A 24,473-nucleotide genomic window follows, 5' to 3' on the forward strand; every position below is an offset into this window, starting at 1 on the left:
CTCTAATTTGCTCACCAGCAATAAACACAAATTACAGCTAGGGCTGATGAGAATTAATTTTGTATGGGATAAATTAAAAAAATGTTACCTAATGAGGCACTACATGGAAAGTTCACCAAGGGTATTACAGTAAATTATGTACAATTCATCCTGAGGACGGATTATGAATGTATGTCTGTACCAAATGTCAGGTGTAGAAAACATTATTGTTTTGGTATTTGTACTGAAACTCAGGCGTGGTACCTACACTAGAATAAAAAACAAACGAAAATGCATAAAGGTGAAATCACTGGCACACAGACTCATGCTCATTGATGTTATGTACTAGTGACACAAGAGGGACATTCCTTAGGTTTTTCTATTGTGACGGTGTCACAGTGTCACCAGAGATTTGTTGAGCTTTTCACTCAGACAGAAAGAGAGAAGGCAGAAATGTGTTTACAGTCTCATAATGTGCCTGTCAGTACCCAAAAGTATCTGAATATTTCCTTGAGTACGGTACACAGCAGCCCTTCACTAAGTTTAGAAATGCACTGTAATGCAGTCTTACGAGCTATAATACTTACTGTGCTCTCTGGGTGCTGATTGTTCTGTTCTTTTCTGAGTGAGTTTGCTACATCACAGCCATGACCAAACAGGTAAGATAGACAGAAAATGTGTTAGCTTGTTCGCCTTATTTATGGAACGTATCGTGGCTATAATTGTTACAGCTGGGCGGTAGTCATGGTAACCCACAAGCTTACAGGGTGTGGTGGTGATAATGTCCTCGGATGTGTTAATTCCTGTCTGATTGTCCATTCATATGTCCCTTAGTAACTGGAACTGAGCAGAGGAAATTAATGAGCTCAAATCACTGTTCTCCTGTGTGTCTTCACAAAAGCCTTCGTACGATTACAAAATTACAATAATAATCCCATCTCGTGGATCCCTCAGAGTCCAAATTAATTAGGTGACTGACTCATAGCTTCAAACATTGTTTTGGTTGTTGTCAGTTTGGGAAGAAGGGAAGAACAGTGCAGTCTAATGAGTTATGTATGTTATGTAGAACTTTGAGATTTGTTTAAATATAAAGTGCGTTACAAATAACATGTATTATTATTATTATTATTATTATTATTATTATTATTATTATTATGTGTTTATGGACAAGGCTAAATGCTGTGTCCCAGTTGTAAGATTATGCTGGGATAGCTAGGCTCCACAGTGACTCACATGCATGTCACTTTGGCTTTGGGAGGAGGTACTTGGATCAAGTTTGGCATGTGAACAGACAGGTGCAGCTCCTCGAACACACCTGGGAAGTGAAGGTTTAGCTGAATGTGTTCCTGTGTTTGGGCGTAATGCAGGACTTTGCTTTGAGGTACTTGTTAGGGTGTGTGTGTGTTTTGTTTGCCACAAAGCCTAGTCTCAGTTGCACAGCACACTTTGGCAAACTGGGAAGGCAGGATTTGTTCTGATATTGACTGGGTCGTGTGGGAGATTTTTCCGTTCACTTGTTCTTTGGACTTTGGATATGTGATACTGAACAGTTGGAGGCAAGGTAATTAATCAGCTCCTTTCTCAGAATATATTGTACAAACTATTATTTTCTATTCTGAATTATTGTAAGCTGTAGTAGTTACAATACTGTAGTAACATTTTAGAGATCATTATTATTATAGTTATTATTACATTACTTTTCATTTAGCTGAACCTTTTATGCAAAGCAACTTCCAATAAGTGCATTCAGCCATGAAGGTATAAACTCCGAACAGAAAGAATCGCATAGAAGAAATACATTAACTACAAATAAGCCAAACTACAAAGAGCCACATGTAAGTGCAATTTTTTTTAATGCTGTGAATAATATGTTTGGGATTTCATTTACTTGTTCATCTATTTTATTTAGCCATGTATTTCTTAGTTACTGGTTAAAGACTGTTTTGTAAGATTTTAATTAGGAAAAACTGTGAGTTTGAGCTCCTCTCTCTGCTGTGTCGTCTAGTTCCTGTTTGGTGTTAAGCAGTTTCATATGAGGGCCAGGTTTTGCTCTTGGGTAACCATGGCTACGCCGAATTTCCATAGGTACCAGCTCCTATGCCTCCGTCTTCCACCGCTGTTTGTTTTTCCCAGGAGCGACTCAAGCCTGCCTTGGGTCACAGAGTTCTTCACTAGGCAGTCGTTTGGCTTTTTATGCCTGTTCACTTGATCATAGGTCAAGCGTTTCCTCTGCTAATACCACCTCTAAATCAGAGATGACTAAAGGGATGAGTCAGAGTCCACGACAAGAGGCACACAATATTTCTGTTGATGTAGTGAAAAGAAAACCTACCTACTGTAGGATTTGTGATCCTCTGTGGCGAAAACACAATTCCACATTTTTTTACCCCAGAGAGTTGTGAGAGCAGTCTGCAAGCCTCATCTTTTCCTCCTGCCTGCTCTTATTCCGCTGTGGTGCAGAGATGGTGGGAAAGCCTGCAGTGTGTTGCCACATGGGGCAGACAGCGTAACAGGACTCATTACTGACTGAGTTCTCTCCTTCCACTGCCTGCAGCACGGCTGAAAAACACCAAATTACATGGGCCTGGATTTTAGTTGGGGCTCGGTGCAATTTCGGGGTGTAATCCAGTTGAGAAAGAGTTGGGATGACTAGAACGAATCCATGAGCCTGAAGGAACAGACATATGTGGCTGTAGTTTGCATAGTTATTAACATAATCTGCTGAGTGACGTCACTTTGTTCTAATGGACAGACCCATCAGATAATAACTAAAACTGCTAAAAACACCATCCGCCACTGTATTCACAATGTGGGTTATCGAGCACATACAAGAAGAATACACACACACACACACACACACACACACACACACACACACACACACAAAACAAACGCATTGTTATTGTTGCAAAAGCTGGGTTTCTTTCCCTTTCACTGGACTTCTGCAGCTGACTCTGCGGCTACTGCCACATTTATATTATAACTTCTCTCCTGCTGCTTTTGTCTCTCTGTCTCGGTTCATAAGAGTCAGTTGGACTGTGTATACTATAAACTTATCTTTTTCAGTTTGTATTTTCCCCCAAATAATCTTGAATTTGAAAGATTGAGAATAGATAAAACAAACATCTGACTTGAAATTGAATGTAAATATTTATGTTTTAACTATCACTTGTTTTGTTACTTACTGTAGATAACATTTGCTGAATAATTAACACTTAATTTCTGTTTTATCACCACTTCACTGTCACTTCCTCTGACTGGAAGACTTTCTGAGCTTTGGTCATCACACGCATTCTTCTTACAGCAAGAAAGACTTGACTTGACAAGAGCTGCCTGTGTACAATATCTGAAGCCTGATTATAATAACTTTGCCATGTACAGTAACCTCCATTGTTGCTCCAGAAACAATTAAGAACACATAATTGAACCATACTGTGGCACTGGGTGTCATGTTCCTTTATAAACATGGGCACTGTAGTTTATTTTGATTTGATCCCGAATGCACTGTCCTGGTGGCGCAAATCCTAGCCAGCGCACCAAATCTGCAGCTGAAAATAGTCCCCAAGAAATACCTGTTATGTTACTCTAACTGGGGTACAGTTTAAGTACTACTTTGAGCCTTATACTTCAAACCAATCTGCTTCTTTAAATTGGGTATTTTAGGTATAAATCAGGTGGCTCACAAACAATTCCACATTATTAAGCTAATTTTTCTCTCTCTCTCTCTCTCTCTCTCTCTCTCTCTCTCTCTCTCTCTCTCTCTCTCTCTCTCTCTCTCTCTCTCTCTCTCTCTCTCTCTCTCTCTCTCTCTCACTTCCACACAATCTATTTACAGACACTGTGTCCAGAGAAGATTAGATATAGTCAATCAGATACAGGCCTATCAGAGAGTGTGAGAGAAACCAATAGCAGCTCTACTGCCTCAGGCCTGGTGTCAGGATCGATGCTGCAGAGGTTCTCTTCTCCTCTCTGGTCCAACCGCTCTCTGTCCGAGGGCGACATCCTGAAACACACACTGAGGTCATTCACCTACAGTGCTATCACTGCACACCACTGCATTGCTGTAGCAGGATTATGCTGGCTTGTGGATGTGTGTTTAGATGAATCTCATTATATTGGTCAGTATCTGATATTGTCTTTCTTCTTGTCTCTTTTCTCCAGACCTCCCTGCCTCCTCCCTGCAGTACCAGTGCGGATCAGTGGACTACCTGTGTTCTCCACGGCTGGTAAAGAAAGGTCCGACCCCCAGACCATGTCACGACAGGCCTGCCATCAAACCCCGGCCCCAGCCCTCCACCTCACCCAGACCGCCAACCGCACAGAAACCTCAAGGTAATAGACACGGTGTGGCCCCCTTTCAAGGCCAAATTTGACATTGGGGCTGTCATTATAATTGAAAGGTGCAGCGAGATCAGACCCCTGCTATTGAGCTGTCGTTTATTCTGCTATGGCAAACACATTTCTATAACATGGTACGTGTCAGCTGTCCGACCTCACTCTGTCACTCACACAACTCACTAGGCCACCTCGGAAACAGCTGCTGGTGTAAAGAAGGCCAGTGGATCCCAAGTGTTGATGTTTGGGCATCATTTGAAGAATGCTAAATATGAAAAACATGTGTTGTGTTTTGGGAATTACTGTAGGACATTACAGACTTTGCCCCAATATTTAAGTGTCTCACAACTGTTCAAAGTCTGCTGGAGAATTATAGCAAGAATGATCGTCCTCATTATTTTACTATATATTGCCTGGGTTGTTATTCATGATAATATGATTGTGATTAGCATCTTAACATATACAGTTGAAAAATGCAAATGAAAAAATCCATTTTAAATATTCAATTTAAAATGATGTGCCCTGTATGGGAGTATCTGCATTTGCTATGTTTCTCTTCTCGTTGTTTCTGATTTTTGGCCCTTTTGATTTTTCAACCCTTGTGTAGTTTCAGTGATTGCCATGTCTAGTGCTGCATCCCGGTAGTTCCTGGTTGGGCTACGATGTTAAATATCACGATAACAATATTACTTGCGATAAATAAACAGATATTAAAATGTACTCAGTTCTGCCTATCTGCTGCATTCAGTATTCTTCTAAAATACACCCAATTGCTTGTTGAATTTAAAACAAATGAAAGGATATCATTTCCAACATTATATTGTTGAACATATTAAAAATGTAAATGCATATAAAAGGCACCACTAAAAAAAATGATTATTGTTACATTTTAAAGTGCAGTTTTCTACTGATATTTTCTTTCAACTAACACAAAAAATCTCTGAGTATCTTTCACGATATGTCGCAGTGTTTTGAGATGGATTCATTGCGCCAGTTGATATAGACCCTTTGCAAACACGTGACCACGGAATTACGCGACGCACGCACGGGACGGACGGCAGAATCACCGGAAGCACAAGCTAAACTGTGTAGTAGACGAGCGGAAAGTTTCATTCGTTTCAAATAAATAACACTAAATAAACTAATAATAATAATAATACTATCTTCTTCTTTATGGCTTCTTCAGACATTGTTTAAATTCACCTACCCTGGTCCCTGTCTCGATCCTGCCGGTAGCTAGCTTGCCCCCGGGCCGTTAGCCGTTAGCTGCCGTCCGGTGAGTGTAGTCAGCCAGGCTTCTGTGATAATCATCCCAATAACAATCCATGGAGCGGTGGTGGTGTGGCTATGTCTTCCAGTTACCGAAGGCTAGCTTTAGCTTACGCTTGGAGCAGCAAGTTCATCTGCCTGTTGCCCCTCTGTCTGTCTCGTTCTTTCCAACTCTTGTGAGGCTAGTTCTTCGTCTGTATACTCGGATTAAATAAGGACGACCATATAACTCAAAAGGCTCTTCCCTGTGTTGTATATCTGCTATATTCTCCATAGTTATGTTACTCCAAGCTTCTTCCCTTGTAAACAAATCTGCCCTTCACTCTTCAACACTACACTCGACGGCAAACTACGGTTTACCTTTTCTTGCTACAACTAGCAGCTACTACCACACTACTGTTTTTTTTTTTAGGGGACAATACACTTTAATACGGACATGACATGTCCTCTGGAGGACATAGCCACACCACCGTGGATTGTTATTGGGATGATTATCACAGAAGCCTGTCTGAATACACTCACACTCACAGCTAACGGCTATCAGCTAGCAGGGCAAGCTAGCTACAGGCACGCATCGTTGTTCACTGGCTGAGCCGATGCAACTCTCTAATGGATGCCTGAACGCATCTCAGCTCTGGGAAATAATTCATCACCGTTAATCCATGCAGTAAATCACGGAGTGTCTATGATCAGTATTAACCACACATAATGTAACATCTAGCCATCGTCTTATCTGTGATTATATTCGCTGTTGACCGGTGGATATTTCGACAGCTAGCTGGTCGGCTAACCGGGGTAGGAGCTCCGCAGACCCGCATTTAATTCAGTTGTTTGGCCTTTTTGAAGCTAGTTTCCGTGCCATGTCATCTTTAATTTAACCAATATTTTTTGTATGCCTGTTAAGTTAAATTATCAAGGGAACGGCTTACTTTTTGGGATATGTAGGTCAGTGAATAACTGATGATAGTTATGTGGGACCTGTTAGCAGGAACAGCTGGTTAGCACGGCAGCTAGCTGGGTGAGTAAGTTTTATTATTATTATTATTTACCAGTCATTTAAAACAGAAAGGCAATACATACACATGCTTGTGTTGGTGAGGATTACTCTGCAGATTGTGTATGTGAGAACAAGAACAGCGAACCATAGACAGTATATAAGCAGCGAACACGTTCTCGTTGGACTTGCCGTCCGTCTACAGAATAGCTCTTCCGCAGTCCGTCATGGCGTTCATAATTCGCGGGAGTAGAGTGTGACGTCACGTGCAAAGGGTCTATTGCGATGATGATAAAATAAACGATATATTGTGCAGGCCTAGTTCCTGGCCAGTGTTTGTACAATTTTAGCTGCTCTCTTAGGATGAGTTACTAGTAGAATAAAAGTGCTTGAAAAAATAAACTATTTAAAAATATATCAATAGGAACCACCAGTAATATAAATAGTCTGTAGGAAGTAGGATCAAAATGGACTACCAGTGATAATACTGTGCTTAAAGACGGAATCTAATTATATTGTATATTTTTCCACTGGGCCAAATGAGCTACCTTATTTCTAAGCATAATTCTAATAATGGTAGTGCATTTTAATACAAAGTGTTTCCCACCTGACAGGATGAACTTCCTCTTTAAAGCCTTTCTATTCTATTTGTATCTTATACTGGGAGAATCTAACATTTTATCGAAATTTGAAAATGCAGGTACTGTAACGCGAGTTCTGGAGTCCCTAAAGAAGGTTCCTGAAAAAGCTCCAGTAGTCAGAAAATGTTAAAACTTGTAACTGCTAAATTATAACAAAAGGACTCTGTGACTTAACTAACTAAAACATCTTCACTTTCATTCTGAGGAGAAAATGGGACCAGTCCTGTCATTTACACATAGTTTATCATGCAATGTTTGTAAAGTAAAGTCTACTCAACCTCTCTTTTTCTGCTTATCAGTGACACACACAGACACAAAGGAAGCGCTTGAATTAACAATGGTAACACATCATCCCATGTCCTGGTTTCAGACATCTAGGTTTCTGAAAATGAAATATATGCAAATATACAGACTAGACAGTAAAATGCCAAGCCCATAGTGTGCAGGCATGCATGAGTGTAGTTTGCATTTTAAAGACCGTTTTGTCATGTTTCTGTCTATGCTTTTTTTTTTCTTTTTCTTTTTTCAATCTAACTGGAACCGCGGTGACTTACGCACACGCTCATCTCAGCATCCTGTTCTGAAATAAGGAAGTTGGCAGAAAGCTGAAGCTCAGTGTTGGTCTCACTCTGCACCGCTACTATTCTTTCAATCTTGGACTGTATTTTGTTCCCTTTGGAGATTTGTCTTGAGTTTCTTTTTATTTAATTTTTTTTCATGAAGGAACAAACAGGCTTTACACTCAGCCATGGAGGTTTTCTCACTCGGATTAATATGTGTTACCTGATTGCTTTTGTTAATGTCTGCCGCCTAATGCTTCTCTATTGCTCTGCTGTTCTTGCCTCTTCTGGATTTCTGCATCTGTAGTGCCCCCTAAACCTTCGCACCTGCTCGCCCTTGGGCAAGACAAGAAACCTAAGAGGATCCCTCCACCGCCATCGAGGCCTCTGCCAGCTCCCCCTCCTCCGCCTAAACCAAAGCCCAGTATAACCCCTCCTGGCTTGGGAGCACAGCCACAGAAAGAGGCCCAGAAAGTGGGGCTGCTCATCGAGAGGTTCGAGAATTCAAGGTAAGGCCTTCAGCTTGCTTGTCACATTCATATTTGCATTGTAATGTTGCAGGTATGTGTGGATGTGTGTCTCGACTTTCAAAGAGAAGTGTCAACTTGAACCTCTCATGTGGTCTGCCTAAATTTTATTGCTTAAGGACGATATTTTTCATTTGACTATGATTGATAATGCACTTTTTAAATTTTCCCAGGGTCCCTATCCTGGGGGTGCTCCCGCGGTCCCAGCTGCACCTGTGTCTGAGAATGGACACTGCGTCTGACATCACTTCCTCCTGTGGCCAGGACACCACGGCGAAGGTTGCAGGAGACTCCTCCCCTGCGGACAAATTTGCACTTGGCACCTCCGAACGGACTGACGAGGTGTCGGAACTTTCCTGTCTGGCTTCTGTTCACATCGATGGTTCGGATGAGGCACCATTGGACGACTGTGACCTCACACACGGCGTTGGTTGCCTTGATGACGTGGAGCGGGAGGATGGCTCCTCCCACGAGCTCCTGGACAATCCGGACTCCTCGGAGCAGAACGGGAAAATTCCTAACCGGGACAGTGGCATCGACAGCCCGTCATGCGCTGCAGAGGGGGAGGTGTTCCCCAACGAAGACGCCATCGACGAGGAGGATCATTACGACAGTGTCACTGAAACGGAGAGTGTGTCCTGCTGCGTTACCCTAGACAACAAGCGAGACTCAACGCAGGATGAGGACAGTGACTTGGATGAGGGGAGCAGTGGAGAAATACACTCTTTGACAGACACACAGACTGGGTATCTGACAGATGCACACACAGAGGCACACAAAGTGAGTACCTCACATACCTTAGCATTATTAAGTTCTAACCATAAACCTGAATGACCATAATTTAAAGTCTGAATCAACCCCCCCACGCCCCTGGGATGGTCATAAATATCTCCCAGTTACTTCCTTCCCCTACTGCGGTACACTTTTTAATTTATATTTCATGTTAAATCATGATTTTGTGGAATCTTCACAGCATGTTTCAATTGAGCACACCTTGCAAGTTTAAAAGCTTCATCTCAGACAGTCAGACTGCCTTTCATGTAGTGGAAAAAGTAGCTTGTGTCTATTATTACCTCAGCCTGGGTGAACAATTTCAAAGAATACTTCTGCATGAAACGTTAGAAAATGTTAGAGCTTCGGTTTGCGGGTCACAAGCGACTGACTTGTATCTAAAAGCAGCTATGCTGTTACATAAAAGGATGAATACCTGCCCAAAAGCTGTAACAGGAGCTTGTGATGGCTGCTAGATAAAAGATTCCAGAGACAGATATCTCTCCACAGCTGGGCTAAAGTTTCATTTTAGAATTTTTTTGTCCTTCAGTTTGACTATTGATTGTAAACAACACTGATACCTCAAGCAGCGCGCATACGATTCCTTGTGGCCTATATGTGCTGTCAAAGTTTCCTTTTTTGGAGACACAGTTCCTGATATGAAAGCATCAGGGGCAGGGTACAGTCTTAAAATATGCTGGCATACTAAAGAAAAATAGATTCTGGAGGTGACGACTGAAAGATGAAACAATGTCAAATGAGAGACTTGAGACTTTAAAGACAAACCCAGAAAAGCAGAAAGTGCAGAGTTTTAGTAATTAAACAGTTATGTAGATTGACATAGCATTGCTAGCAGGGGTATTATCAAATGTGTTTCTCAGTACTGTTTTAATGCTGTAAAACACACCCAAAGCTCACACGAATGTCACACATGCGTGCGTGTTAATGTGGAAGACAGAAGTTGTGAAACCCACATTGTCAAAATAGGCTAAATGTTTCGTGAGCCTGATGTGTGTTGCGTGTCATTGGGATGAACTTTATCAGCAAGCATCCTTTCTAATGTTTAATCATACTTTTTTTGTGTATGTCCTCACAGTTTCAACAAACCATAATGAAAGATATTAATTTTCACCACCTCAGCTAACAACATTTCATATTAGTTTCACATGATACCTCGGCTAAACCTAAACTAAACCGCCGACTAGAATAGAGCTATGTGAATGTCAGTTTACAGTAATCTGCTCAGGATGCTGCTGACTGTTTCTCAGTCATAAGTATTAAAGGATAAGCCTGCTGATATTTTATATTTTTCTTTATTGCCAAGAAATCCCATGGAAAAAAAACAAAACTAATATTGAATTTAAAGTACAGACAAGTGTTGTCTGTGTAGACAAAGCTTGATGTAGCTTATTTTCTCTCTACCATACAGCTTTATTGTTGTTGTTGTTGTTAAATACTCATTAATGAGCCACACTGTTGCACATGTTCTTTCATTACAATGAACATGAGCTCTATAGTTTATTATGAGGCAACCCCACATACACCATCCTGCTGCTATAAATACTAGAGCACGAAATCCACAATTTACTCCGGTTTGACTGTTTCCTGAAAACTACAGTGCCAAGCTGTTATAAATAAAAATGTTAGGCTTTTTTTAATGTAAACTGGGCCATTTATGTGGATTTACATATTCAGTGGGAACATATTGACGTAAATGCTGTTCGTATTCGACTGATATGAAGTGGTGCTTTTATTGTATGTTTTGGTTGACTGTGGTGAATATAAATATATGAATGTGTTGATGTGGAGAGAGAGTCTTGTAATTTTAGTCACATAATCCTATTCGATAAGTGCCTTGTAAATGATGTTAGCATTTTTTTTCAAAGAAGGATTTGTGACTGGTCTGCGTTGAACTTGGGTTAGGGTTGTTGATGCTGAAAACTTGTGTCAAAAACCGAATAACTGAGAGGGTTTCTGTTCACATGTTTATATCTTTGTTTTAATGCCTCAGATGTAATCCTTGGTGTCTGTCTGTTTCCCTCAGTGCTCAGAGACTCAGAAGCTCCTGAACATCGCCAAAGAGCTTCTCCAGACAGAAGAGGCCTACGTCAAAAGACTCAACCTTCTCGACCAGGTAACTTTGGGCCTCCGTCTCTTTCTCCATTAGCGTGTGTTACAGTGTGTTTTGGATGCCTCTGGTCCAAATTTCAATCTCCTAAGTGTGCCAGTGGTTTTAGTGACTGAGATCAGGGCTGAGCTGGATTAAAACTGGCACTGTGATGCACTTGACAACAACCCGTTCCTCTGTTGACTGGATTACTCAGAGCAGTGTAAGCACGATCATGTGAGAAACCGTGTTTAACATTTATGCATTTGCAGCATAAATATAGCTTTGTTACCACAATCCTGAGCACCTACACTAACTGTATGTGCCCACTGTATAAAGCTGTGTGTGTGTGTGTGTGTGTGTGTGTGTGTGTGTGTGTGTGTGTGTGTGTGTGTGTGTGTGTGTGTGTGTGTGTGATGCCCTCACAGTGCCCTCCTCTACTACTTGTATGTAAATCTTGCGGATTAAAGATGTGTGTTTCCAGATTCTTAACTGGGTTTATAATAACAAAGCTCTTTAAAAAGACAGTTTGGGCTCAGTGATCCTGCCCAGATTTAGCTGTTTTGATGGAGTCATTGATAGTGAATTCGGCACCATCAAGGCACTGATTTACAAGATAATTTTTTTGATGAATCTATTAGTCATGCGGTATATAAAATACAAGTTGACATATTTAAATTCCTTGTTTGATCTGATCAGCAGTGCATTTTTTGAAACTTTTGCTTGAAAAATAATTTAAACTAGGGCTGCAACTAACGATTATTTTCATAGTCGATTAATCTGTTGATTATTTTCTCGATTAATCGATTAGTTGTTTGGTCTATAAAATGTCAGAAAATGGTGAATAATGTGGATCAGTGTTTCCCAAAAGCCCAAGATGACGTCCTCAAATGTCTTGTTTTGTCCACAACTCAAATATATTCAGTTTGCTGTCACAGAAGAGAGAAGAAACTAGAAAACATTCACATTTAAAGCGTAACTCTCGCCAAAATGCAACTTAGGGTCTTTTTGTGAATGTACCCGAGTCAAACTTTCGTTTAAAAGCATATTTAGGACGGTAGCGCCACTTTTAAGATTTACCGTATTCTCGTTTTTCGGTCAAATGGCGTTTTGAATGGGAGTGCCAGGGGCACTTTTATGCTAGCCTCAAAATAGCTATTTTTAAAACACTAAGAAGGCTCGACACAACATGAGACTTTGCTCAGGGGGCTTTACACCTTTACGAAAGCGTTGAGAACATTGTTTGTGTACCCAGAGTTTACTAAAAAGAGGTTTTGAAGAACTCACCGTAGCTCTTGTTGATTCCGGCCGCTACTACCTCGGCAGTCAAAACGAGTCGATATCAAAACAAGTAGCCACAGATTTAGTATATCCCTTGTGCACCGGTGTAGTTAAGGTGTAGAGCCCCTGGTGATACTTCGAGGCAAGTCTCATGTTGTGTCAAGCCTTCTTGTTTTAAAAATAGCTATTTTGAGGCTAGCATAAAAGTGCCCCTGGCACTCCCATTCAAAACGTCATTTGACCGAAAAACGAGAATACGGTAAATCTTAAAAGTGGCGCTTCCATCCTAACTATGCTTTTAAACGAAAGTTTGACTCTGGTACATTCACAAAAAGGTTCATTCACACCTAGGTTGCATTTTGGCGAGAGTTACGCTTTAACAAGCTGGAATCAAAGAATTAAAAAAAAACGACTAATTGATTATCAAAATAGTTGGCAATTCATTTAGAAGTTGACAACTAATCGATTAATCTTTGTAGCTCTAATTTAAACGATTACTTGATTATCACAATTATCTTCTAATTGCCATCTCCTGTAAATTCTCTTCATCATACTTTAAATCCTGATTTCTAGCTTTACTCTCACAAGTCATGACCTGCTCCTGCACTCTGCTCTGTTGGCTCTTTTGTTTGACTGTCTCTCATTTTTGCAAACGTGTTATTGTATATCAGCTTCTATTTGGGTTCACTCGTGTTTGTGATGAGAATTTACTTGCGGTGGTTGAGTCTTCTTCCTCTTTGTTCAGTTCATGTGGTACAGAGTTGTACAGCTGCCCAATCACAGAACAGATATGGTGTATTTGCTGCTGAGGGCAGAGAACCCTCACAGTTAACTTCCTGTTTTTGTCACAGCACTTTTGCACAATACTGGTTTCCATGGAAGCTATCCTGTCAATTCATTGTTGTGACTAGCAAGGAAGCAAAAGGTGATGAAAATGATGGATGAAGCAATTTAAGACAGGAGTTATGACGCACCATTATGTTCAAATTCAAAACTTAACCTGGACATTTTAAGACCGCTACTGCAAGATTAGATTTTATTCCCCGCTGACATTAACTTAGTACTGAAACAATACGTTGAATAGACAGAAAATGTATCTCTAACAATTCTTAATTCATTATTTAAATGGATTCTCCACTGATTAGGATTGCAAGTTGTGGGACTAAAAATAGAAAACATGAAAGAACAGAGGCTGAGATATCCAGGCCTTTAGTTCCAGGTATGGGTCAAGCACAAAAACCACAAGATCCTATATTTCCCGTGATGCAACCCATAGCATCTCTCATCAGAGCCTCCCTGCCTGGTAAACACTCGCGTATTTCAACCTCCACTTCCTCAATTTGTAATGCAGGCTGTTATAAATGTGTTTTTAAGCTGAGATAACCATCATGACCTCACAATGACATCATCAGGGTTATTATTCTGACAAAGGTCCCCAGATACATTAAGGACACAATACCTCACAGTGCCCCTTTGAGTCATTTATCAAGTAAAAAATGCCTAACATTTGCTTTGTCTTAAATTTGACAATTAGCAATTTTTGACTGTTTTATATCATTGTCAGTGGAATATCTTTGGGTTTTGGACTGTTGGTCGGACAAAACGAGCTATTGGAAGAAGTCACTTTGGGCTCTGGGTAATTGTGATGGGCACCTTTCATCATTGTATGACATTTTATAGACCAAACAATTGAATTGAAGAAACAATTGCTAGTTACAGTGCTAACGTATAATCAGTGATGATCAGATTGTGAAACTATTTTTAACATGTCAATTACAAATGTCAACAGTTGTTTTACCATCAAAAAAACTCAATGGTGTATCCGTCAAGTTTATATTTTATAGTTTATAGGTGGGTCCCAAAATGGCTCATGAGGCACATGTTTGGACTCCTATCTAGCTGTTGGTCACACTTAACAAGCCGACGCTGGAGAAAATGTTTATGTGGATAAACAACAACATGTCTACATGTTTACATGCCTGCTGCATGAAATGGAGCCAGATTTGGGTGTTTTTGGAAACTGCTGCATAACTGTTTGTATGTATGTTCTTTTTCTCTGCAGGTATTTTGCACTAAGCTCACAGAGGCTGGAATCCCTCAGGATGTGATTACAGGGATCTTCTCCAACATCTCCTCCATCTACTGCTTCCACGACAAGTTCCTGCTGCCTGAGCTCCAGACACGCATTACTGGAGAATGGTGAGGAATAAACACCCGGCAGTTCAATTGCTTCCCAAATGGCATCAGTGTGACGTCATTCTAAAGATGGTTTGGCTGTTTGTGGTCAGTTAGGCAGTTGGTGTTGGCTGTAAAACTTCGACAGCTGGGCGGCAGTGGAGGGCATTCTTTTTCAGTGGTGTCAGGTTGCCACGTTGTGTGTTTTCTGTGTCTGTGTCTGTGTCTGTGTCTGTGTGTGTGTGTGTGTGTGTGTGTGTGTGTGTGTGTGTGTGTGTGTGTGTGTGTGTGTGTGTGTGTGTGTGTGTGTGTGTGTGTGTGTGTGTGTGTGTGTGTGTGTGAGAGAGAGAGAGAGAGAGAAAGAGAGAATGTGCTTGTCATTTTGCAAGGGTTTTCAGCCATATGCATTTCTCAGCAGTACAGAGACAGTCTATCCAGTTTTCAGAAATGTATCCCCAGTGTGTGTTATTGTGCCAGCATCAACCACCCTTGGTAGATAAAGACTCCTCTAGAGGAGGATGTGTTCATGGAAATCACCTGCCACATAATGGTTCCCCACACATTATTTTCTGCAACTCATCAAAACGTATTGGCTTGGATAGAAAGATATAAAAACTGGTTCACACAACCAGTCAGAAAAGTGCACCTCAGGAAGAAGATTCATAAGAATGATTCATTTGTAGCACTCTCCCTTAAGATTAGCCTCATTTTTTATGAGCCTTCATCTTCAGGTTCCTGTCTCATATCTATGGTAATCTAACCCTTGTTGGTCTCAAAATGTTAATCTGTGTTTGTTTGTGACATGTCAGGAGAAAGGATGTCATTAAATCAGTTAAAGCAAACCTTAAATTACCAACCTCACTTCACGAAGTTGAAGAAGATTTTTCTCCCTAAGCTTTGCATCTATAAAAACTGACTACATAGGTAACTTAATGTCCTGGGACAGGCTGATGTAGCAGTCAATAAAGGCTTGTAAGATGGAATTGAACTTTCCAAAATGCTAGCTTCATAGAGACAAAATAAAAACCCTGGCAAGCTGAACTTCCCTTTTAAAATGTTAAGGAACAGAAGATACAGTAAAAGTGGCAATACTATTAAAATAATTACTGACTAAATGTGTGAACATGTGTTTGAGATACCTGAAAGTCAGAATTACTAGAATTATTATTTTTTGGTTGTACTTGAATCAACCCTTTTGTTTTCTGATCAGCTCCAGAACAAAATACTGTATATGACATTAAAAAAAAGATTTTTCAAGAACCGCCTCATCCATACAACATACACTTTACAGTATCATGTTTTACTGTATGACACTTAGTTTTACATGATAGCCATATGATGACAACGATCAATCAAGATGTAGTTGTCCTGCATCAAATAGACCCATATATACCCCGTATAAAAAAAATAAAAGTAAATTTGGAATTTTGAATTCAGTCTTGGATTAATCCATTTCTTTGTTGTGTTCGCTGTAGGGACTCTAACCCTCGTATTGGAGACATCCTCCAGAAACTGGCTCCGTTCATGAAGATGTACGGGGAGTATGTGAAGAACTTTGACCGAGCCATGGACTTGGTCAACACCTGGACACAGCGGTCTTCACAGTTCAAGAGTGTCGTCCAGAATATACAGGTAAGTGTCTGTGTTTGTCTGTGTATCTCCTAATTGGATACATCCTCTGATGTTTGTCCATTAATTAGCAGTGTATTTCAAATTTCAAAGCCATTTTTTCTTTATTTTTTTTCTTCATTTTCTCATGCACAACTGCATGTACTAGAAAAACAATCTGGTCATGTATCTAATCAAATCTTTGTTGTGTTTGAACGAACAGAAACAGGATGTGTGCGGGAACCTGACGTTGCAGCACCACATGCTGGAGCCGGTCCAAAGGATTCCTCGCTATGAGCTGTTGCTCAAAGACTACCTGAAGAAGCTGCCTGATGACACTCTGGACCGAAAAGACGCAGAAAGTGAGACAACAGACCCACTGTTTTTACTGTGAAAAAAATATTTGATTTTGTTTTGATTTTGTGGGTTATCTGCATTTTTAGTCTTCCATAATCTAGTGCACCAAACGATTTGAAATAGTTTCTGATCAGACAAACCACATATGAACCTCTAAAGAGGATTAAACCTCCCACTGGCTGTGCAAGCTGTGTGCCATGTCTCTTTGTGCCTGCTTTCCCAATTTCAACACACTGCTCAGTCACGACTGATCAACTGCATGTTGCAGAGACTTCTTCCAGTTAGAGTTTTCTCTCTTCCTGTCAACCTGTTTTTTCCTCTGCTTCACCTTTAATTTAAACTTTCACCTGTAATTGTTCTGATCGTAGAGGTGCGTATGTATGTCATGTGTCTTTCAAAAACCTACCACAGAGTTCATGGTTTGATGCACTCACAATATGTATTTATTTCACAAAATACACAGCCTAAAATATGCAAATGCAATGTTTTTTAATGTTTCATCCTTTTAGTTTTCAACTGTAGATTTTCTTATAGATTCTGCTGCAAAATGTCAATAGAAGAATGCATCATTACATGGAGGCTAAATCTTGTTTTACAAGTAGATCATTATCTGTATTAAACTGAATAGAAGAACAAGTGTTCTCATTATGATGAAGAGAAAACATTTGAAATTGGTTGGACTAGAATGCTGCCATTTAGCTAAAAGTGATGCAATAATTAGAGGTGGCATGAACACAAAAAGGGTCAATGAAAAGACCAGAAAGTAGGTGAAGCGATGCAGATTCACATTCCAGAAAGCACAGGTGAAGCAAAGACATGTCTGCTCGAGTTGATAATGCACAAATGAACATTTGTGGTTATCCTTAGTTATTTGGCTCCATGACTGTGGAGGAGAGGGAAGCATAAAGTACTGGGTGAAACTGGAGCTCCTGGTAAACTTTAGTTCAAAGAAGACAATGTTGTGCACATCCATGTTGTTGCTGGTGCAGGACAAAACAGTGAATGTTCAAAGAAGGTAAAGCTTAATGCTCCAAAAAAATACTTTAATAGTGGAAATAAGGCCCACAATTTGGCCTTCCTCAGGTGTGTTCCTCAGTGTCACCTGAGGAATGCCAAATTGTTTTATTTGCACTATTAAAGTATTAAAGTTTTTTTCAGAGCATTAGGCTCATCATTAAAAGACTGTCTGTCTGAACTGTCGTATACAGAGTCTATATCTGTTTTCACTGCAATGGCTGTTTTCCCCCGACAGTGAACAATGGTGGTTTGTGGTCAAAAGACGCAAACTGCAAAACTAGTCCAGTGGTCAAAGTACAGTATGTGAGCACCTCTTGCTTGAGAATGCTAACCCTCCGTGGATATCGCTCCTTGCTGCTCCACAATTAAACAAACCTTGTTCATAAACAGCCAGTTGATGAGATTTAGTGCACACAATGTTGGTATTGTTGGAAACAAATCACCTTTATAAACACTATACAGACAAGTAGCTTGCCCTCATTAGGGCAACAGGATACTTTCATTGCAGGATTGCAGATTAAACACTTCACGTCAGTGCGTCTTTCTTTATGCCCAAAAATTCCATTTAACATGATCTGATGTCCTCCCACATCCGTGTTTCCATTTACCTGAGCATTAACTACACCACACTGTGTTGTTTGGAGCCTGTGGAAGGGGATTTCTCTCATCCACTCCAGTTGAAAAGCAGTTCATCACAGTTGTTTTGGCCTCATTTCCCCCGGCTGTGTGTCTCTTCTGTTTATGTAGACCATGATTAAGATGGCTGACTCAGGTGCTCGTAGGGCTCTCTGCTGGCTAAAAGCCATTCTAATGCATGCAGTGTGTTTAATGTTAAGATAGTGCATGTTAAGCCTTTGATCCTGTTCAATTTATATAATACAACTAGTGTGACATCTTATTTTTCAGTGAACTGAAAAATATTTCTTGATTTATATCTGCAGTTTGATTCAGTTTTACTCAAACATGATCTTATTGCTGTATTGTATTGTAACATGCTTACATCTATATATGTGAATGCTTGTTACAGAGGCACTGGAGCTCATCTCTACTGCAGCTAACCATTCCAATGCAGCAATCAGGAAAATGGTAAGACTTTGACTGGACTTTTATTCACTATTTTAGTCACTTCTTTCTAAAATCTTTTCAACACACTTTTGCTGTCTCATTGAGGTTTATAAAATGCAGCTAATGTGTTACTCAATCATGGAGTTGCTGATGCTGTACTGTCAGTCAGCAACATTGCAAGTGTGTGTCTGAGGGAGTGAACAAGTTGAATTTGTACAGACAGGAAGTTGCCGTTTCCTGCCCTCGAATTTCACCGCTTGTGAAAGCCTGACTGACTTTTTAATACTCATCCTCTTTATCTCTTTCCTATGTCTGGCCATTTTACTCGTATTTCTCACATCCTTAAAAACAACTCAAGCAGACAAATGCGTTTAAGAATCAATAAGGAAATATAATACCTGCTTTCCTGCCTTGCTGGAAAACCCAATGAATGAATGAGAGTCTTACCTGAAAACAAAATCACCCCCTCTGGTGGAGTTTTGCTTATAGCTCCATCTGTCTTCTCACTCTTAAGTGTCTTCTCTGTCTTTTCCTCATCCTCCTGTTGCGTCACGTTTTCAGGAGAAGATGCACAAGCTGCTGGAGGTTTACGAGAGGCTTGGAGGAGAGGAGGACATAGTTAACCCAGCCAATGAGCTCATCAAAGAAGGACATATCAAGAAGATGTCGGCCAAAAATGGAACAGCACAAGACCGATACCTCTACTTGGTGAGAGGACTGAAGTGTTAACATTAGAGAAATATCAGTTTTCTGGAGGATCTTTGTATATGTGAGCCTTGTTATCTGTACTGCTTATTAACCGCATCATCTGTCTGATCCAGTTCAACAATATGGTGCTATACTGCGTGCCTAAACTCAGACTGATGGGACAGAAGTTCAGTGTCAGAGAGCGGATTGATATCGCTGGCATGGAGGTGCAGTTCCGCTTTCTCATTCTGTTAGATGTCTTTTGTTTTCTCTAATCGTTTATGTATTCTGGTGGCTACAAATTTCCTGTTTCTTGACCTCAGGTGCAGGAGAATGTGAAGCAGAACCTTCCACACACGTTTGCCATTATCGGCAAGCAGCGTTCACTGGAGCTGCAAGCAAGGTAAAGACATTTGAATCAACCACTATAGAAAAGCTACAAACTGAAGTGAAATTTGAAAATGTACCGTAACTGTATTAAATGCAATTTATTCCTATGGGACCCCCAAAGTGTTTAATATAAGATTATATGAAATTGTGAAATAATTTAAGGAAATATTACAACCTAATGTATTACGGAAATACCATTATCAATATGGTATTTTTCCCGGTGAAACCTTTAATTGATGTCACATTTTCTTTTATAATCCGACTTATATTTCATAATATCACTTTTCATGAAAGTGGTGTTGTCACCAGTCACCTTTCAGCCAATCACGTGCAGTCTCAACAACTACAGCTAGTTAACTAACTGCATCTCAACCTACCTATTTCACAATGCTCGTGTTGGCCGTGTTGTTGTTACGTACCTTTCACAAAGATGCACATGCTACCTCCCAAGCCAGCAAACTAAGCTGATTTAGATTATGATTATTTATTTATTTCTTAATGTCTGCTAGCACTATTTGGGGTGAATATTTGAATAGTCCAAGCTATTTAATTGTGATGCTCTGCGTTTTTTGTTAAAATTAAATAATCTCATGATCTTTTATTTGCTTTACAGGACAGCTGAGGAAAAGGAAGATTGGATTCAGGCAAGGATCACACACATGCACACATAGATATACATGTAGTAGAAGTACACCCACACACATATGCACACACCGTCTCTTGTCTCTCGTGCACACATGCAGCATTTTGTGCCTGCGCCTTTGGTAGTTCTGCTTTATTAGAGAATGGAATTAGCAAAGGTTTCCTCCCACACATTGATTCAGTGTGTTTGGGAATTATATTCTATAATAAAGCTCCTCATTATTGTTCATTTAGCCCATTAAAGCAGAGTAAAGCTGATTAAAACATTTTGCAGGCAGGGAGAGGGCGGAGGGCGTATTACAGAGGAGGTTTTCTGTGTGATTTAGTCTTGGTGCGAAGACGAGACGGGCTGAAATGAATAGAGGGAGCATTCAGAAAAGCAATGGACAGTGGAATGTAAACTTTAAAGGTTCTATGACATGCTGCTTTTTGGATGCTTTTATATAGGCCTTAGTGGTCCCCTAATACTGTATCTGAAGTCTCTTTCCCGAAATTCAGCCTTGGTGCAGCATTACAGCCAGTACGAGCCAGTCCCACAATGAGCTTTCCTTAAGATGTGCCATTTCTGTGTCTGTAGCTTTAAATGCTATTGAGGAGGAGAGAGGTGGGGCAAGGTGGAGGGTGGGTGTGTGGCCTTGATCAGCTTGCGGACATGGTTGTAGCTCTATTTCCTCATGGGCGGGCCAAATTCTCTGGGCAGCTGTGGGCGGCGGGCAAAGCAGAGAAAGGGGAGGTAACCTTTCCCCTTATGATGACATAAAGGGAAGATTCCAGATCGGCCCATCTGAGCTTTCATTTTCTCAAAGGCAGAGCAGGATACCCAGAGCTCAGTTTACACCTATCGCCATTTCTAGCCACTGGGGGACCATAGGCAGGCTGGGGGAACTCATATTAATGTTAAAAAAACCTCATAAAGTGAAATGTTCATGCCATGGGACCTTTTTTAAGGTTTTTGAGAAAAAATAAAATGTTTTTACCACTAGCAGGGCAGGTCTCTAAACTCTGACTATGACACTGGCTGTGAGGTTGTAGCAGTAGGACCATGATGCTTTTAGAGCTGTGATGTCATTGCTGTTCATTCGTTTGGTGCGTGGTCTTGGCATAAAGCACGCCACAGGCGCGGTCTTTGTTCCCCAATCAGACAGTGAAAGGAAATTTGGCTTTCTACCTCCCTTTATCTTCTCTTTTTTCACTTTAGTCACTCTTATCATTTTAAGCTAAGTATCAGACCCTGACTGAAGGATACATAACATAAGATGAAAAACGTTTACATCATGCTGTATTTCTGCAATTTAGCATAGTTACACTCATGACCGGTACATATGAGAATAAATGCATTCAAATGCTGATGTTTCTGATCAATAATCTATCCCTTCTTTTTGATTTTCCCTCACTCCTCTGTCTTCTAAATCTCCTCTCACTCTCAGGTGATCCTGGCCACTATCGAACGTCACATACAAAACAGCGAAACATTCAATAAAGCGTTCAACAGCTCCTTCTCCCGGGAAGATGACCACCCTCCTGAGTCACCGGTCAGTCTCCCTCTTCCTTCATCAATCTATTCATTGATCAGTCAATTAGTGGGTCATCCTGTGCAATGAATCATGGGAGGCTAGCGGTACATCATACAAATTTGTCATAGTCTGGTCTTTGTCTGCCTGAACAGCTATCCCATCTATGGATGTGGTAGTATTGTACACACAAAACACACACATAAAGAAGCTCTTTCTTTCCATCCCTGACAGTTGCACACGTAGCGTCTGTGAGTCTCTTCTCCAAGAACTCTCTCATGACCTAATAGGGAAAGCCCAAGTCAAAGTGTATACAAAACTCTTATGGATCTGCTTTGACCCACTTTGGGCCGGCTGGAGCTGGACGCTAGCCAAACTTAACTAACACAAGCCTGAGGACTTGATTCAGAAGGTCCAGACTGACACCTAGTGGTAGAGATATCTGACTTCAGACAGGAGCTACTGGTGCTCAATATGTTTTTTTACTTCTCCTCAGGGTCCCTGGTTCAACACATCCATTGACTCAGATGGAATGCATGAAAGGGTAAGATGGGATCTCATTTAAAAAATGTGGTACCTTGAAGCAGGGCTGGGTTAATCCAGGGCAATAATTACCTGTCGCCCCCATTTCTCCCAATGTCTGTGTATTGTGTGTGTATTAGTTAATTATTAGTAACTAGCTTTGTAGTAACTCCTCTTGATTAAACACACATTGATTTAGGAATATGCACCATGTAAAAGCAATGAAAGAATAATGCATTTCTTTAAAACTAGATTTTTTTTTTTAATCTAAAAGATGCCATCTCAAGGTTATGTAATATTGCCGGTGTGACCTTAAGACCTCTATCATTTTGGTTAATCAATTAATCCATTTTGCTCTTTGGGGAGCATAGGTCATTCATGAACTTTCTTCAGCTGGTTCGGTGTTGGGCAGTCTTCTCTGCTTTCTTTCAGGATGGTCTTGTTTCCTTGAGTTTTGCCTCATAGACCTTCTCCAGCTGTTTCTGGGTACAACATGGCACAACATTTTGGTTTAGAGTGTACTTTAATTGTGCACACAGTACTACTAAACTAATTTGCAGTTAATCAAATTACCACAAACAAATTGCCCCATGCTGAAATGATGCCTTTGGGGCCATTGAGGGTCTGTGGCCTTGGGGCATTTGGTAATCTAGTGTTGCCCTTATTGTATGGTTTAACTAATGAATGGAAAGTCTGTCTATTTTTAATATCCCATTAAATTGCTGTGGGGAAAAATCTGATTTGGAAATACAATTTGCAGTGTAAGCACTCTGTACCTTTTTTTTTTAACGTACTTTGGGAGATTCTAGTGCATTATATATAACAGTCATCTGCATTTCGTTTCTATTTTCTGCTTAATTTTCTATAACCAACAGATTTTCTGATGGTGATGATGTCACAGGTCTACACTTTCGTTTGCATGATAAAGAAAATATAGAACATCCTATTAACAGATATAAATCTTCCTTGAACAGATCCAAAAGCTTCTAAGAAACTGAAGTTGTTTACATGATGTTGAGAGCGTTGGTTGATGTGTGTTGATGCATATGTGGTGTTGATTTGTGTTCTATAAGCGGTTTAGGCATGTGACATCATCAGCCTGATTGATGAAACAGCTTTACCTGCTCCTGATGATGGTTTTAAAGGCCCTGCGCAGGTGTATTCAATTATTTTGGCTGATTAGAGTTCTTCAGGTTTAAGTTGGGCAGAGCCATCATTATGCTAACTTACACTTTGATCATCCACTCCGCCATCATAGAGGATCCAACAATCACTTAAATGCACCGCAGAGAGAGAGGAGGCTTTGGAGCAGGAGCTTAAAGCGAGGAAACACAGGTGTATCCTACGCAGAAGTCTTCCATAAAGGGGCCTGACGTATAAAGGTCGCTACTCCAAGTGACAGATACAGCTGTGCAGCACGTCATTAGTAACTGATGTTGCTTAAGACTGACGCTAAGGAACCAAAGATTTTTCGTTTGGCAGCTTTGGCTCCTCTGTCCTTGCGTCTCTTCCTCATATCTCTCTCTCACATTTTTGCTTCTTATAATACATCCATGGAAGGAGCTAAGACACGACGTAGAGAACTTATTCTTACAGTCTATTGTACATGTTGCTTGTTTGTCGTGAGTTCAAGAACTGCGACAGGTTAATGATGTTTGATAAAATGCTGTGTAATTAACAACTCTGTGGAATGCTGTCGTTAGCCCGCTAGCAATGCTAGCTCCTGCAGGTTATGTTTACAAACCAACCCACCAACCCCCCAAGTAAATTCCACCAGGCTGATTTCAGTCTGACTGTGCTGTGAGAAGAGCTCTAATAAAGCTCATTATGTGAAAATACCTGTGTGGGTTAACCATTAATGTGTACAGGCTTTAAAGCAAAACAGAAAGCTTGAAACTGCAACAGTGCGAGCTGTCCTTTTTTTGGAGTAACCCTACTCTTAATAAAACAGAACATTTAGCTGAAACGATTAATGGTTTGCTTCTCATTGACAAGCCTGCTGCAAATGGACAAAAAACGTTCATGTTGTCTGTAT

General features: G+C 40.5%; 1 protein-coding gene across 1 annotated transcript in view; it reads left to right on the top strand.

Annotated features, from left to right (window-relative positions):
* Positions 1-24,473, top strand: part of fgd (faciogenital dysplasia) — a 58,248-nt gene that overhangs the window by 29,475 nt on the left and 4,300 nt on the right. Inside the window, exons 2-15 of the mRNA XM_039799253.1 lie at positions 4,141-4,311; positions 8,086-8,287; positions 8,479-9,085; positions 11,121-11,210; positions 14,527-14,663; positions 16,115-16,271; positions 16,471-16,609; positions 18,649-18,707; positions 19,248-19,394; positions 19,508-19,600; positions 19,697-19,776; positions 20,377-20,407; positions 21,833-21,937; positions 22,413-22,460. Coding sequence (XP_039655187.1) covers positions 4,141-4,311; positions 8,086-8,287; positions 8,479-9,085; positions 11,121-11,210; positions 14,527-14,663; positions 16,115-16,271; positions 16,471-16,609; positions 18,649-18,707; positions 19,248-19,394; positions 19,508-19,600; positions 19,697-19,776; positions 20,377-20,407; positions 21,833-21,937; positions 22,413-22,460 — 2,066 coding nt within the window. The remainder of the gene's footprint in view (positions 1-4,140; positions 4,312-8,085; positions 8,288-8,478; positions 9,086-11,120; positions 11,211-14,526; positions 14,664-16,114; positions 16,272-16,470; positions 16,610-18,648; positions 18,708-19,247; positions 19,395-19,507; positions 19,601-19,696; positions 19,777-20,376; positions 20,408-21,832; positions 21,938-22,412; positions 22,461-24,473) is intronic.

This window comes from Perca fluviatilis, chromosome 5 (assembly GCF_010015445.1).
Source record: "Perca fluviatilis chromosome 5, GENO_Pfluv_1.0, whole genome shotgun sequence".
NCBI classification, from domain to species: domain Eukaryota; kingdom Metazoa; phylum Chordata; class Actinopteri; order Perciformes; family Percidae; genus Perca; species Perca fluviatilis.